The 15,760-nt window shown below is 39.5% G+C and overlaps 2 protein-coding genes across 2 annotated transcripts in view; one reads left to right on the top strand and one right to left on the bottom strand.

Annotated features, from left to right (window-relative positions):
* Window positions 1-159: 159 nt before the first annotated feature.
* On the top strand, window positions 160-12,359 carry si:ch211-120g10.1 (E3 ubiquitin-protein ligase TRIM69). The gene is made up of 10 exons (XM_053610174.1): window positions 160-302; window positions 5,999-6,083; window positions 6,893-6,991; window positions 7,128-7,229; window positions 8,840-8,974; window positions 9,626-9,763; window positions 9,870-9,921; window positions 11,248-11,274; window positions 11,385-11,411; window positions 11,498-12,359. Exons 2-10 carry the CDS (start codon window positions 6,024-6,026, stop codon window positions 12,043-12,045), a joined length of 1,188 nt encoding a protein of 395 aa, XP_053466149.1. The 5' UTR covers window positions 160-302; window positions 5,999-6,023; the 3' UTR covers window positions 12,046-12,359.
* Window positions 12,257-15,760, bottom strand: part of recql5 (RecQ helicase-like 5) — a 37,477-nt gene continuing 33,973 nt past the window's right edge. The window contains exon 19 of the mRNA XM_053610163.1: window positions 12,257-13,942. Within this exon, the coding sequence (XP_053466138.1) occupies window positions 13,803-13,942 (140 nt within the window). The 3' untranslated portion in view covers window positions 12,257-13,802. The remainder of the gene's footprint in view (window positions 13,943-15,760) is intronic.

Below are 15,760 nucleotides of genomic sequence, written 5' to 3'. Positions count from 1 at the left end.
GACGTGCACCCCGCTCTCTTGACGTCACTGCATCCGGAAGTCCCTGAATCAGTCACTCAATCCCAAATACCTCTGTACACCCTACATCAGTGCACTACACCGCGTGGCTCTTGTGCACTATCTAGTGCACTACGTGTTCAGAACGAAGTTAAGTTGAATTCAGCCGTTTTGATCTAACGGAGGTCCGTGGATGTAAACAAGGTCAGTTTATTCGCTGCAGCGGGTTGACGGTCGGGTGCAGCTTCTGTTCTGTGGTTGCCTCTGCACCCAACACAGATTATTAAAGGCTGAACATTTTCAAGGTACGTCTTTCAGTGCAAATAACAGCTCGAAATGGTACCGTGCACAATTTACTTTAGAATATTTTAAAGGTAGTTTTTATTTTGCTGTATCATTATTAATAAGTATAGAAGTGTTTTGCTTTTAGAGATATTACGGTATGCACGTAATGAAATTTGGTGCAAAAAAACAAACAACCCTGCATTTACGGTAAAAAGACGTTGCAATGTCAGTTCAAGGTTATCATCAATATACATGTAGTTCTTCAGTGCCGCAGTGTCTGCGTCCTTCCTGTACATTCTGTCTGGAAAACTCAGACGAGACTTGTTTAACTGGCTTAAACAATGGGAGCTGTGGGGAATTTAACAACATCAATGATAACGTGAAATGATTTACTAGAAAATATTTCTAAATATTGATAAATAAAATAAAGGCTTATGCTCAGTGTGTACTGTGCACTTTAAGCTGCAGAGCTTCACTGTTATCTTTCAATACAATATCATTTTATAGTCAGCAATGCAGAAATGTGTTAGACTTGTTTGTTGTTCTGATTTAGTAATATAATGCAGCTGTATATAAAGCAAGCATCTTATGCATGTCTGAGTAGTGCATTAGTATGAGAAATGAATTCTTCCCTTATTATCCTACATAATGTGCTTGTTGCTTAGCAGTGTTATGTCTTGTTGGCTTACACCATCACTTTAGAGCTGATGGAAATCTAACCATAACATTCGTTGTAAAATATCCGATATATCCATGGTCCGGAGTCCCATTCGTGTGAATTCCTGGGATAGGCTCCGGATCCACCACAACTCTAAAGAGGATACAGAGGTTACTCTTTGAATGAATGAATGAATGATGCACCCTTTATTTTCTAGTGGAAAGTGGGAGTAGAAATATGAGCCACTCAGGGAATGGATTATATAGTAACGTTCCCCCCCCACAGCACTACTCCAGGGATAATATAACCCAGAATGTCATGTTCAATTCGACTCAGTTTTATTTGTATAGCGCTTTCAACAATGGACATTGTCTCAAAGCAGCTTTACAGAAACATATAAACACAGGATACAGATTTTAAGTGTGTGAATTTATTCCTATTGAGCGAGCCGGTGGCGACGGTGGCAAGGAAAAACTCCCTAAGATGATATGAGGAAGAAATCTTGAGAGGACCAGACTCAGAAGGGAACCCATCCTCATCTGGGTAACAACGGATAGTGTGAAAGTAAAAGAAAGTTCATTGTTGTTTTAACATGAAATCTGTTTTTTGAACTAGTCCACTGTTTACTAAAGGAGACCTGAGTGCATGTCATGTTATGTTGGTAATATAAATCTGACATGATTTTAATGGCTCATTTTGACCTATACGGAACATAAGATTTAAGCATTGCTTTACACGGATAAGGCCTTTAGCTTGGAGAGATTCTGCTGAGTTCATTTTCTGCAGAGTGCCGTGCTGGCTCAGCTCGAAGCGATGACAGCATGTTTCGCAGTCTGATCTCTGCATTATGCCTTTTTTTACCCTACATCTTTAGATTGGTTAATAATGATATTAAAGGACCTTAAAGACCTGCATCCATAGATCCATGCCACTTTACAATTGGAAAAATAGGAATTGACCAAATAGCATGAAATAGCGAGTGTAGTAAATCACTGTGATTAATTTTTATGTCCAAGAGGCGATAAGTAATGTTAGTAAATGATGATGTTGAATTATCATTCATGTTATGCATGTTATGTATGCTGTGGTGTTTCAGTGGCTGTGTAATCCCACTCCCTAGGGAATCCCGCCCTTTCCCACAGTGTTTTATTTGTACTTGCTTGCAATTTTTTCTAATGTATTTATTTGGTTCTGTTTTCTCAAAATATAAATAAATTAGTCATTTAAACCACAGCATGCTAAAAAGGAACTAATAAATACTGTAAACGAGTTGCGCTGCATCACATGATTACCCAGTATGGTCCCATGATGATAAAGTGGTCTGGGTTGGGTTTTTTTCCCCCCATGAGCTTCATATTTGACTGCACGTTCATGAATGTAAAAACGCCCTTGTACTTGTAATTTTCTTCATGTTTGTATCAAGTAACACTTGATAACTATATAAGATATATAGAAAATGTGCAGTATGATTTAGCTCCACCCAATTAGGTTTTTTTGCTAATTTGCGTAATATGCAATACCCACTAGTCTTAAGATTTTTGGCCTTCACAACTTTGGTTTCAAATTACACAGCAGAGTGTGACCTCAATAATAATCAAAAACAGGTTGACATTTGTAAACAATATGGTGTCCAACTGTCAATGTTAATGAGGCAGAGCTTTTGTAACTTGTGTTACATGGATTCACGTGAAAGTGCTTGCATAGATTCACACGAAACTTGAAAGGCATATATAGGAGAAGATTCTGAGGTCATATGCATATACTTATACAGTTTGGGGTGTGGTTATACACAGGGGGTGGAGCTAAGTCAGGTTGAGCTGAAATTTGGTATGGTGCGTCTATATGCTAATCTATTAGTGGATTTTTCATGATAACCTAATTTTATATATATATATATATATATATATATATATATATATATATATATATATATATATATATAATATAAATGTTGTCATCGGCTAATCAGATTTCAGCAGGCATTTGGCTAGGTTAACGTTGAGATATCATCTTGAATGGTAGTTTCAGATAGGGACTTACTAGTACCTGATAAGGTCTCACTTAAATTGGCCACTGGGGGCACTATTCAACCCCTATAAATATGGAGTTATGTTCAAATAGCTGTTTCTTGGGAACCAAAAGTGAATTTAACTGAAACTTGGTGTACTTCATTCCTCTGCTAATCTGTAATTGAATTTTTAATCATCACTGAATTACATCATGGCCGCTTTCAGCTAATCAGTATTCAACAGGTGTTTTAAACAATTGTCATTGAGCAATCATCAGAAAACTTGATAACTAATGTTCATGTATGGTCTCTTTATGATTATCTATCTGGGCAAGAACTGGCCACTGAGGGCACTATTTGTGAGGGGTGCTCTTGGATCCTGCAGATGTGGCTATACTTATTCTTTAATTCTTCTTTTTTTCCACTACAACAAATTTTACCTGAATCATGCATCATGAATCAGACATTCAGATTATTCCTTGGGTCAAACCAAACAAAAATCCTTAAGAAGCCTTAAAGGTGTATAAGGTTTCTCCAGATTAGGTCTCTAATGGTTACTTGGGTTCAACATTTAAATGATTCCCACCCATATTCACAAAACTCTACAGGCCGTAGAGTACATTGTATATACAAACAAGCATTCCAGATGGGAAGACAGTATTACAGACATTATTACTATTTGAATTGTTTAGCACCCCCGTTTAGGTATTGAGCTAATTAGCATAATATATGAAACAATATTTTCACTACTCCTCTGACTAATTTTATTGAAGCTTCATCAAACATGGCTAAGATGAACTTCAATGTAAGCTTGACGAAAGGTATCAAATGGATTAAAATATATATAAAAGATTGTTCACCCATTATAATTGTTTTGGTTCTGACATGCAGTCATGCATTGCAAGTCAGTTTTCTGTGGAAATGTTTTGTTTAATGATTAAGCCAAATCTCTGAAAGTCCTTGAGCTAAATAATTGAAAGTCACCACAGTCTTTTAATAACCTGTTTTCTATTGGTTTCTTTCTGAGTGGAACATCAGCAAATCATTATAACACTAGATAGGTAAAGTTTGTCACGACAGACTTGTTGTTGGCTTGAAAAGTCTGAAAGTTTGAAACTGTTTCCTAAGCTTGAAGATAGTTTAAAGTTGAAATACAGAAAGAAAGATGGGGTGACAGACAGACAGAAAGACAGACAGACAGACAAGTTACTCATAGAAAGTTAGCTAAAATAACAAATAGACAAATAGAGTGATACAAGTAGAAAGTCAGATGGAGTGAGAGAGTGACACAAGTAGATAGATGGGGGAGAGAGAGAGAGTCCTTGCACACAGGGGTGTGTGTGTGTGTGTGTGTGTGTGTGAGAGAGAGAGAGAGAGAGAGAGATTTGACCATTGAAGTTGAGGCATTGTGTATTCTAGTGATCCTGAGCACAAGACTATAGGCACTAATAGATAGATGGATAGATAGATGGAGAGAGATATAGATGGATAAAGTGATACAGGTAGAAAGATCGATGGAGTGAGAGAAGGGCACAAGTACTGTAGATAGATGGAGAGAGTTGCTGGTAGAAAGACAGGAGAGAAAGTGAGAGTGTGCGGAAGATGAAGTGAGGGGGTCTGTTACAGGTACACTGATAGAGTGAGAGGGAGAGAAGAGGGGCTTCAGGCCATTTTGCATGCAGGTGTGTGTGAGTTTTGACATTTGGAGTTTTGGGAATCTTTAATCATCCACTGTGAGAAAACTGTAAGTCCGATCGGTTTTCAGGAAAAAATACAACCTGATAAGCGAGAATAGTCTGAAGGAGTGTGCGGAGTTTGGTGAATGTAGCTTGAAACGTTTAGAAGTTATAACTAGAGATGCACCGATACTAAATTTCTCAGCCGATACCGATAACCGATTATTCAGAGTGATAATGGCCAATACAGATAACCGATACTGATAGTTCTACCTTTTATGCCTTCTTTTAAATGAATTCCTCAATTCTGAAAGAAATGCAAATAAAAACTTTATTCTCTCCATTTCAACAAGTTGTTTCACAGTAACTGGTCTCATAAACAGAAAACACATTACTCTAATTAACATTAACACATGAACTAAATTCTGAAGATTAAATTAAGATTTCTTAACTTATTGAATGTTATTCATTCATATGAACATTGACTGAATTCTAAAAAACCTCCTGTTTTCACATTCACTCACCACAAACAAAAACATTTCTACTTCATCATTAACATCAAACTGGTAATATATAATGTAAACTTTTTATATATTAACATTAACTGGATATGAAATACTACTCTACAAATATTTTTCAACACTTTTTTTTTTCATTATTTGTCAATTTATCTTCATTTAAATCTTTCTACGGTATATTGGTGCTTTAATTCAACGCGAGTAAATTGAGATAAATTTTAGCAGTGCAGAGATTACAGAGATTACAAACTGCAGTTTTGTCATCATTCCACACAAGAGACATCATCTTTACACAAAGCATGAAATCGATGTTTTCCCGCCCTCTTTTGATTGACAGGATATATTCGGCCCTGATCATCGGATGTTTTTAAACTATCGATGGTGTGAAAAATAGCCTTTATCGACCGATACATCGGTGCATTTCTAGTTATTACAGTCCAAAATTTTCAATGGCAGTCAATTGGACTTTTGCCCATTTTGAGCTTCCATAATGGGACACTAAGTCAGAACAGGCTGAAGGTCTGTGGTGAGTTTGGTACATATAGGAATTTTTTGGTATCAGAATAATAATAATAATAATAATAATAATAATAATAAGCTTAAACAACAGAACAGAATAATGGCATTGTCAAGCCAACATATTCAAAACAAAACAGAGAAATGTCCCTATAGATTAGTACATCTAATCTAAAATAGCTACTGACCAAAGCTAAATTTCAGTCTTACAGGGTTGAAATCATTTTGCCTTGTAATACACAAACTGAACAGCGTCACCTTGTAGTAGTGATGAATTTTTTAAATACACAGTGCTAATATGTGCCTAGGACAATAACTGATGAGTTTAATAATTTTTTAGGGGATTTCAGTGCAGACCAGCCAAGATGATTCACTGTCTCCAGTTCCTCGTTGAGCCGGCCAAGAACTTCACCGTCAAGCTTAAGGTGAAGCTGAAGTGTTTCTGCATTGGGTGACACTTTACTTTAACTCTGCATCATAAGACTGACATACCCACATCATAAATGTTTTCTGCCAGGTCCCATATGCTGTCGCGGCAGGTTATGTCTCGTTCCATAGCAGTGTCGTGTTCTCATTCCCAATATCGTCATGGTAGCGGCCTTAAAGTCTGACGTAATGACTGCCTACACTGATTACTCATTTTTAGCAAATGCACTCAAGCTAGGATCTGTTTAATTACATCTTATGATTGTTGTTCTGATGTGTACTTCATACGTGCTGTTAAGAAACATCATGCCGTGCACATAATTTCTCATAAAAGTCTATGGTATGGTAAAGGGCTTGATATGATATTAGACAGTTGGCAAAAATTAGCATTAAACATAAGCAGTCATGGCAGGAGAGGTTTATGACATGGTTCTTATGCAATCTTATGATGCAAGGTTCAAGGGGAATGTTACCTGCAATGTGACTTATGTGACAATGTAATTCAGTGAGTGAACAACATCAGATAAATATGACTTTTTCTGTCTTTTAAGTTGATTGATCTGGTCATGGTTACCCAGTTCAATAGCTGTGGCTGAGGGAAAAGTGTGAGCTGCATTACAATGAGGCTTTGAAACTTTGTCCTTGTTGTAGTTCTCTCTGAATACCCTTAACTGTCAGCACTGACTGCCTGCCTTCTCTGCATAAATCTTTCCCCAATACTCTACACTGCTTAGCAAGATCGTTTTATATTATATAGTGACTCTGGATATTTCACACCAGCTGTATATCATGTATTCTGTGTGTACAGGAGTCTCGCAAGAAGGCAAAGGATGAGAAGAGGGAGCCTCTGGATGAGAGCCAAGAATTTATCATGAACCTGGCCAAGGACCTGAGCAGAGTCTGCCAGGTAGAATAATAACCAATTCATTATCTATGCAATGGTCCAAGGCTATAATGTGTATCGAGAATAAGAATGATCTTACAGAGGCACAAGTTTATAATAAGACTGTTATTAATGCTTTCCTGTCTCTGGTTGGATGTAGATGTCTGAGGTGTTGGAGCACATCACCAGCTGTGAGGATGTTTGGCCCACATTGACCTGTAGGGCTTTTATTCTGGAGTGGGCATCCCTGCTGGAGAGCAAGGTAGCATATTAGTATACATTTAGCGTCTTTATATTTTTCTCATTCTATATGTATGTATGTACTACATAGCCAGAAGTATGTGGACAGCTGACCAGTGCACCCATGTGTGCTTTTTGAACGTCCCATTCCAGATTTAGTCCTCCTTTGCTGTTATAATGTTATCCGCTCTTCTGGGAAGGCTTTCCACTAGATTTTGTAGTGTGGCTGTGGGGATTTTTGCTCATTCAGCCACAAAAGCATTAGTGAGGTCAGACAGCGATGTCAGGTGAGGAGGCCTAGGATGCAGTCCACGTTCTAGTTCATCCCATTGGGTTGAGGTCAGGGCTCTGTGCAGGCCACTCGAGTTCTCCCACACCAACCTTAGCAAACCATGTCTTCATGCAGAGGGGTGCTTTGTGCAAAGGGGTATTGTCATACTGGAAGAGATTTAGGCTCTTTTAATTCCAGTGCAGGGAAATTGCAATGCTACAGCATACAAAAATGTTCTGTACAATTGTGTGCTTCCAATTTTGTGGCTACAGTTTGGAGAAGGCCAGCGTATGGGTGTAATGGTCAGGTGTCCACAAACTTTTGGCCATATAGTGTAGTTGGGTGCAAATTTGCATGTCCTGTAGTTTTTGTGTTTACAGCAGTTTATGCCAGTTGGTGAAGTTCAAGTGCTGCATTTTGTCAGATACTCTCAAGAAAGTAAATGGTCTGCACTTATATAGCGCTTTTTTTTATTTTTTAACCTTAGCAGTTCTACAAAGCGCTTTACACTGGTTCTCATTCACCCATTCACACACACATCAATGGTAGCAGAGCTGCCATGCAAGGCACTAGCTTGCCATCGGGAGCAACTTGGGGATCAATGTCTTGCCCACTTCGGCATGTGGAGTCATGTGGGCCGGGACTCGAACCGGCAAACCTAAGATTAGTGGACAACCCGCTCTACCACATCCGCCCAGTGGTGTTTAACAGTTGAAATTTTGAAATGTGACAACCACAAGCATCAACTAAACTGTGCAAATTGAATAAAAACGTTTCCCCCCTGCTTTCCTATCCTCTTCACTGTGTGGAATGATAGTGTGCACCAGTTCCTGGCAAATTTCCAAATGACACGTGAAACCTATGGCCCTAATTGTGCGTAATGGAATTTCGCTCTGTGTATTTTGTATATCCATTACCGGATTTGTGCAGGTCAACAGCCATCTGTCTGTACAACATTATGTTATTGCGTGTAATCTTTAATTTATACAATTTTTTGTTTCTTTCTCATTTTATGAAGGGTGCCATTAATTCTGGAGGCATTTGCTTAATTTTTTTGTTTGGTTGTGGTGTCTTTATTCAAATAGTAACACTTTAGTACTCCTAACAGTGTTAATGTCACAAGTTATAACTAACTGTGACTTAACTTGGCAACAGATATATTATTATTACTACTGCTTTTATGAAAATGGGAAATAAATATTGACTAATAACAATTTATACAAATAATTTGAGTAGTTTGTATTAAGCATTGGTCACTAATTAGTTAAAATAGTTCTTGCCTGAGGACTTAGACTTTATTATATATTATTAGATGTCATGCCAATACAGACAGATGAACTATTAGCAATGTGTTCTGGCAGAAAAGGCCACTGCAGACTGATGGCTGGCCGGAGAAGAACGACTGGAAGGAGTTGGCTCTGAGCAGCGAGCAGGATATAGAGAGTTCGAAAAGGCTCATCATGACCTGGATCAAGGACCTGAGGGCCCAGCCGGAGGTAAACCCAAATAAACAGCAGGGTTAAATCGAAAGACAGAACTTCCCACTGCATTACTCTTCCTGAAATAGTTTTCTAGAGCAGGATTTTAATCTCTCCCCTTTTTTTTTTTTTAAACTTTCCAGATTTTGTAATGTGCAGCTGTTCAGGTCACCATGAGTTTCCTTCAGTTTCTAAAAATATTCCTAATTAGGTGGCCTCACTGTGTTTAACTTACCCCTAGCTACAAACGGGTGTGTACATGGTGCCCTGCACATCCAGGATGTAGTCCCACCTCCCGTCCAGTGTTTCCTGGTTGGCTCTGGGATACACCTTGTTAATGAAGTTACTGAAGATAAATAAATGAACATTTAATTTCCCCTTCGGTGTTATATTACATATTTTTGTAGTTGTCAAAAAAAAAAGCACCAATACCAGAGTTATGTATCTAAAGATCATAATGTCACTCTGTGTTTTTTTGCATATCATTCACTTCGAAGAATCCCCGTACTATCCAGCCAAGCTTTTAAATTCCACCCTTTTCCCGACTTCCTAGACCTGCCCGAGAACCTTGCAGTGCCTTGAAACGTCTTCACACTGCATCGTTCTGGTGTAGTAGCTGTAGATCAGTAGACACACTTTTTTTTTTTCCACTTGTTTTGCTCTCTGCAGCAGAGCGTGTGGCCTGGTGAGCAGGTGGTGATGGTGCTGGAGGATCTAGAGAAGCAGTGGCGGCGAGGCCGTGTTCCAACTCTGCAGTCTGCCGTGGAGCTGATCTTCTGGACTCTGCTGACAAAGGAGCTGGACAAGGTGGGGAACTTGCAGTAGAAGAATAGAATACATTTAGAGATCTCAAGAGCTCAAAAAGGTTAAAGACATTCGAAAGTGGTTTGTGATTGAAGTGTTTACATTTCAGGAGACTATTCCACAGCAGTGGCTCATCTGGAAGCAGAAGAGTCAGAAAATCGGTAAGATATTCTTAGTATTTATTCTTGAATTGTGCATTTTGTGAAGCAGGACCGCAGCGTTTAGTCCATTTCAGGCAAACCCTGGTGCAATTTCCCCTTTGGTGCAGTTCGTTTCGGCAGGTGAGAGCAGCAGCTGCACTTCGGTGTGGACCTCCAGCAGATTTGAGTGCAGCGGGAAAGTGTTTCGACTCAGAATCCAACCAATAGCAAGACATGAACCAAACATTCGATGTATTTTTGTTTGTGGGAGACAAACTGAGCCAAAGCACAGCGCAGGAATGCAGCAGCAATGTGACGTGTTCTGTATATGTGGCTTGAGAAACATAAAGAAATCTGAAACTCTGAATGCAATACACAAAATTTTTAAAACTAGTCATTGATATAATTCGCTAGGAATTTCATTTATTGAGTGTCAGTTCTGTGTTCTCCTTATGTGGGTAATTTTTGTCATTTCGACACACATTTGGCAAAGATTTGTTTTTTGAGTTTTATGAGTACATTTTTAGCTGTACACACCCCTCAGCCATCATTTTGAGCTTTGTTTAATTACATTACATTTATTCATTTAGCAGATGCTCATATCCAAAGCGACTTACAAATGAGGAAATACAAGCAAAGCGATATATCAAGCAGAGAACAATACAAGTAGTGCTACCATACAAGATTTATAATTGAGTTCTAGAGAAGCAAAGTGCGCAGAGTAGAGCTGTAAGAGCCAGAGTAAGTTATTTATTTATTTTTAAAAAAAATAATAATAATGTGGGGGTTGGCGTTTTAGATGTTAGTTAAGTGTTCACGGAAGAGGTGGGTCTTTAGCTGTTTTTTGAAGGTGGTGAGAGATTCTGCGGTCTAGATTGAGGTTGGAAGTTCATTCCACCACTGAGGGACAGTTAGTGTGAAGGTTCTGGAAAGGGATCTTGAACCACGCTGAGTAGGTAGTACTAAGCGTCGGTCGTTAACCGACTGCAGATTGTGTGAGGGAACGTAAGCCTTCAGGAGAGTGTTGAAGTAGGAGAGTGCTGTTCCAGACAAGGTCTTGTACGTGAGCATCAAGACCGGGCCGATACAGAAAGCCAGTGGAGGGAGATTGAAGAGGGGTGTGACATGGGTCCTTTTGGGCTGGTTGAAGACGAGGCGTGCTGCTGCATTCTGAATCATCTGAAGTCATTTTCAGTTGGAAACTAAACCCATCCAAATAGCAAACGTATCAGAAGTATTAATGTGCTATCTGCAAATATTATTATTATTATTATTATTATGTGTGGTTGCCTTTACAGTTTGTGTATATTGTCACTCCTTTTGGTCTATTTATCTGTTCACTTTCAGGTGCAACTCCTTACATTCCTCAGATTGGTAAGTCAAACAGTACTGTTTATTTTTTTCACCATTTTTATGTCTAACAATGTGGTGGATTTAGCTATGAGACGATGCATAACTTTTTTTTTTTCCCCCTCACTTATCAGTATGGGACTGGATCTGCAACGCTGCAGGTTAGTTTTCGACCTCTTCATAATGTATGTACGGATTTGTATGACAAATTTGAGCGACTTATACGAGTATGTCGCTTCTACCACAGTGGAGGTGACCCTCGACCTGGACACAGCGAACCCGGACCTGCTGATTTCAGCTGACGAGAAGCGGATGCGCTGCGGCTTTGACCGCCAAGATGTTCCTAATTACCACCAGCGCTTTGATGGCTGGTGGTGCGCTGTGGGCACAGAGGGCTTCGGCTTGGGTCGGCGTTACTGGGAAGTTGATGTGGGAGAAATGGACTGGAGGCTGGGTGTAGCTAAAGAGTCTGCACTACGTAAGGGCTTCAAGTCGCTCAACACCAACACGGGTTACCTGACCCTGCGGCTGGAGCGAGGTGTCGAGCTGAAGGCGCTCACTGTGCCCTTCACAGCGCTCCCAGAGTCTCTCATTCCACGCAAGGTGGGCGTCTACTTGGATTACGAGCAGGGCCAGCTGTCCTTCTATGACGCCGAGCGCCACTCACACATCTACACGTACAACGAGCGCTTCGACGAGAAGCTCTTTCCCCTCTTCGGCACGGTGGAGATTGTTAGTGACCTGGTGATCAGATCCCCTGGGGACAGGGGGAACTGCCTGTGCCTTTGGGGCTGAGGGTCCTCCATCCAAACCTGACCCACCCCCACAATATTCAGTGAATGGGTAACAAGTCATCACCTAGTGAATGACAGAAATCCTTAGTTAGTTCTATTAAGCTCTATATAGCTCTGACCACTCAGTAAACAGTCTGTTATTGCTGCTGCTGCTTCTGTTGTACTTGCTGTAGTACTACCTGCACCTTATTAGAAAGCAATCTGCATACTTTCATGTACTTGACAAATGATTATGTATCTGTGATTTGTGACATAGTATTCCAGCCATAAAAATGCACTTTCTGTGAATAAGAAGTCTGAATAAACTTACTTATGCTCAAGTCCCTTTCTGTCTTGCTGATTGAACTTACAGTGGCTCATAACTTTGGTACAGTCCGAGGGTTTCCTCCAGGAACTCTAGTATTCTCCATGTATTTTTCCTACCCCATGAAAACATTCTAGATGTAAAGGAGTGCGTGTTGTGCCCTGCGATAGCCCAACATCCCATCCAGGGTATATACTCTGATCAGGAAAAAGGGTAACTGAAGATAAATGATTAGCCTCAGATTAACCTGTATACCTAAACATTCATGCAACTATCCAATCATGTGGCAGCAACAGTATGCTTAAAAACATGTAGGCTACTGTAGGCACAGGTTTACCCAATCTGGGCAGCTGAACACTGGAAAAAGATCAATGTTCAACTGCCGAGTTTGGGTGAGCCTGTTCCCACTGCACCTGTTTTTGGCTGATGAGTGGAACCTTATTTGGTTTTCTGCTGCTGTAGCCCCTCCACCTAAAGGTTCAGCATGTTCTGAGATGCATTTCTGCTCACCACGGTTGTAAAGAGTTGTTATTTGAGTTATTTCCGCCTTCCCGTTAGCACGAAAGTCTGGTCATTCTCCCCTGACCTCTCCCATCATCCCAGCATGATCACCAGTCAGAGGAGGTTCTTAGTTTTACACACCAATATGTGTAAACTCTAATTGTGTGTAAAATAAATAAATAAATAAATAAATCCCAGTATGGCACCAACAACATCCACTGAGATCACATTTCATCCCCATTCGGATGGTTGATGTGAACATTTAACTGAAGCTGCTGCCACTTAATTGGCTGATTGGCTAATTGCATAAATGTGCAGCTGTTCCTAATAAAGTGGGTGCTGAATGTGAATTTACACACCACGTAATAGTGAAAGGGCATTGTAGATCATAGGAACGTTGAGTAAATACAGGCCCTTTTAAGACTCATTTCAGAAGATCGTGTTGTTTACACATTCTTTTAAGAATGCATATTATTTATTTTCATTTTGCAAGGTCAATCAGATATCATGTCTGTATCCTTTATGATGGTGACCATAGAAACATAACCAACATCCATTTTGCCTAAAGCAAAGAAAAGCAAATAATAAATTAGGAGTTGCCTAAAACAGAACAGTTTTTATTTTGTTGGTATTTTACCCTCTGTAAAATGTCTGAATGTTGTTCATAAATTCCCTCATACATAGCAGCATCTAAAGTAGCAGCAAGGAGCTAATGCTACATCACAGTAATGAACTGGTGCCCTGTTGGCACTGGAGGAAAAAAAGAATAATAATAGTAATAATAATAATTCTCAGCAATTGTCATTAAAGTGCACTAGTAAGAGCAAAGGAGAGCTAGTTGCTGAAATATGTTGCCTTCATATAAGCAGCAGCCTCTGATCTGCAGTCCCTGAGAGAGGAGTAGCTTTGCCCTGAAGCATCTGAGGAATGAAGAAATATTAAAGCAGGAAGCTCTATCTGTCCTCCTGTGCTGCAGTTCTGTTTGCTGCATTGGGATTGGCTGTGTCTTGCAGATGTTTCCAGTCTGTCTCGTTTTCGCAGCGCTGGATGCTGCTGAAGAAACGCCTGATTAAGCTCTTTGCCTCCATTTTCACTGAGGATACAGACAAGCAAGAAACATCACCACACACATCTTTAAACAAAAATGGATGAAGTCAAAATATATTCTTGATGTTGCCTTAATCACAGAGTCGTAATTGTTACAGTTCAGCTTTGGGACGTTTCATCAGAGACAGACAACACTGAAACGCTAACTGAGGGAAATGATCGGCAGACTTACTTAAAATGAGCAAAAATAAATATATTCAATTAGACGTGTAACTTGTGAACTTTACTGAACTCTTGAACTCTTATTTACCTGGAATTTCTGCTTGTTTTGGTGGTGCCCATGTTCAGCACTGAATTTATTTGTGATGTCACTCCACAGTAGCGATTACTGGCTCATATAAAACTAGACATTCAGGGCTTTATGAAATATGCAGTCACAATTTATTTATTTTCAATGTTATAATTGTATAGTGGCAGTTGTATGCAGTGTTCTACTATTAAAAAAGCTTTAGTCGTGCTCTTCGTTTCATCTCTGTACCAGTGTTATTGTGGAGAGGTGTGAATTGTTTACCCAGCAGTGGGCTCGCACTCCTCCCCTTTCCCCATGGCCCTGCTCACTAGCCTCTAAACACAGAGGCACGATACTCTACACACAGAAACCCAACAGTGTCCAGACTAATATTATAACAGACTTGTCGCGATAAAGTGATTCATTTGTTTATACTGATTGAAAATGTCTAATAAGTTGATTTCCATTGCGCTGGCTGAATGAAATGCTAGAAAGGGTTAAACAATATTTTTTTCAAATTTTAAAAATGTTTCTAAATGGTATAAAACATGCTTTTTTTAAAAATAAATAAAAATAAAATAAAATTACAGGTACAAGTATTACATGATCCAACACCTTATTGTACTTTTCATATTTTATGGTTTAGGGCTTTACGTTCTATGCAGTCCATCTTTTCCACCAAACATCCAGAGATGGTGTGCAAGACTCAAAAGCTGGATTTTGGTCTCATCTGACTACAACATGGCACAAAAATAATCATCTCACTGCTGCTGTAATCATAAAGACTGTCCTGTGCTCATCCCAGGACTCTTTTTCACAATATGTTCATACTGAACATACTTCCAACACACTTATTCTTACACAACGGTACACTGTAATCGTTTATAATCGGGTGGCTCACGGTTCCCTTTCGAGTCTGGTTCCTCTTGAGGTTTCCTCCTCATGTTGTCTTGATGAGGTTTTCCTTGCCACTGTCGCCTCTGGCTTGCTTATTAGTGATCTAAATTTACATCCGGATTTCTGTAAAGCTGCTTTCTGACAATATCTCTTGTGAAAAACGCTATACAATTCAAAACTCAAATTGAAGTTCTAAGGACACACTGTGAAGTTGAGTGTGTTTTGTGGGTTGCTCTCAGGAAGGGCTGCTTTCTGACAACCCTTCCAAACAGCTTGCTGCCTACTGGTTGGTTTTAAACACCAAAAATCAACTAAACACTGTGCATTGCTGAAACTGTGATCTTTGCGTTCCTCTCTTAATTCCTTACTGTTCAGCAGGGCTGTGTGTTCATGTGTCATCTTCCATGCACATTTTCAGGGTGCTTAAAGCGCCCCATTATAGTTTTGAAACGTGCCTAATTTTGTTTTAAAGGTCTCATTGATGTAACTCGATAGATTTACATGCATCCAAGGTCAAAACACATTTTAACATGCTCATAATTTAAACTGCAGCGTTACCTTTGTTTCCCACAGTGTCACAAACGACTCGTTCAATGATCCGTTCTAAAGGATTCATTCTAAAATCCTACTTTCAGAGAGCTTACTCTGCTCTGACTGGTCAGATGTCCCAGTCTGTTG

Source organism: Ictalurus furcatus, chromosome 2 (genome assembly GCF_023375685.1).
Source record: "Ictalurus furcatus strain D&B chromosome 2, Billie_1.0, whole genome shotgun sequence".
In the NCBI taxonomy this organism is placed as follows: Eukaryota; Metazoa; Chordata; class Actinopteri; order Siluriformes; family Ictaluridae; genus Ictalurus; species Ictalurus furcatus.
Note: the sequence above shows the minus strand (reverse complement) of the source record. Positions and strands in the feature narration are given on the sequence as shown.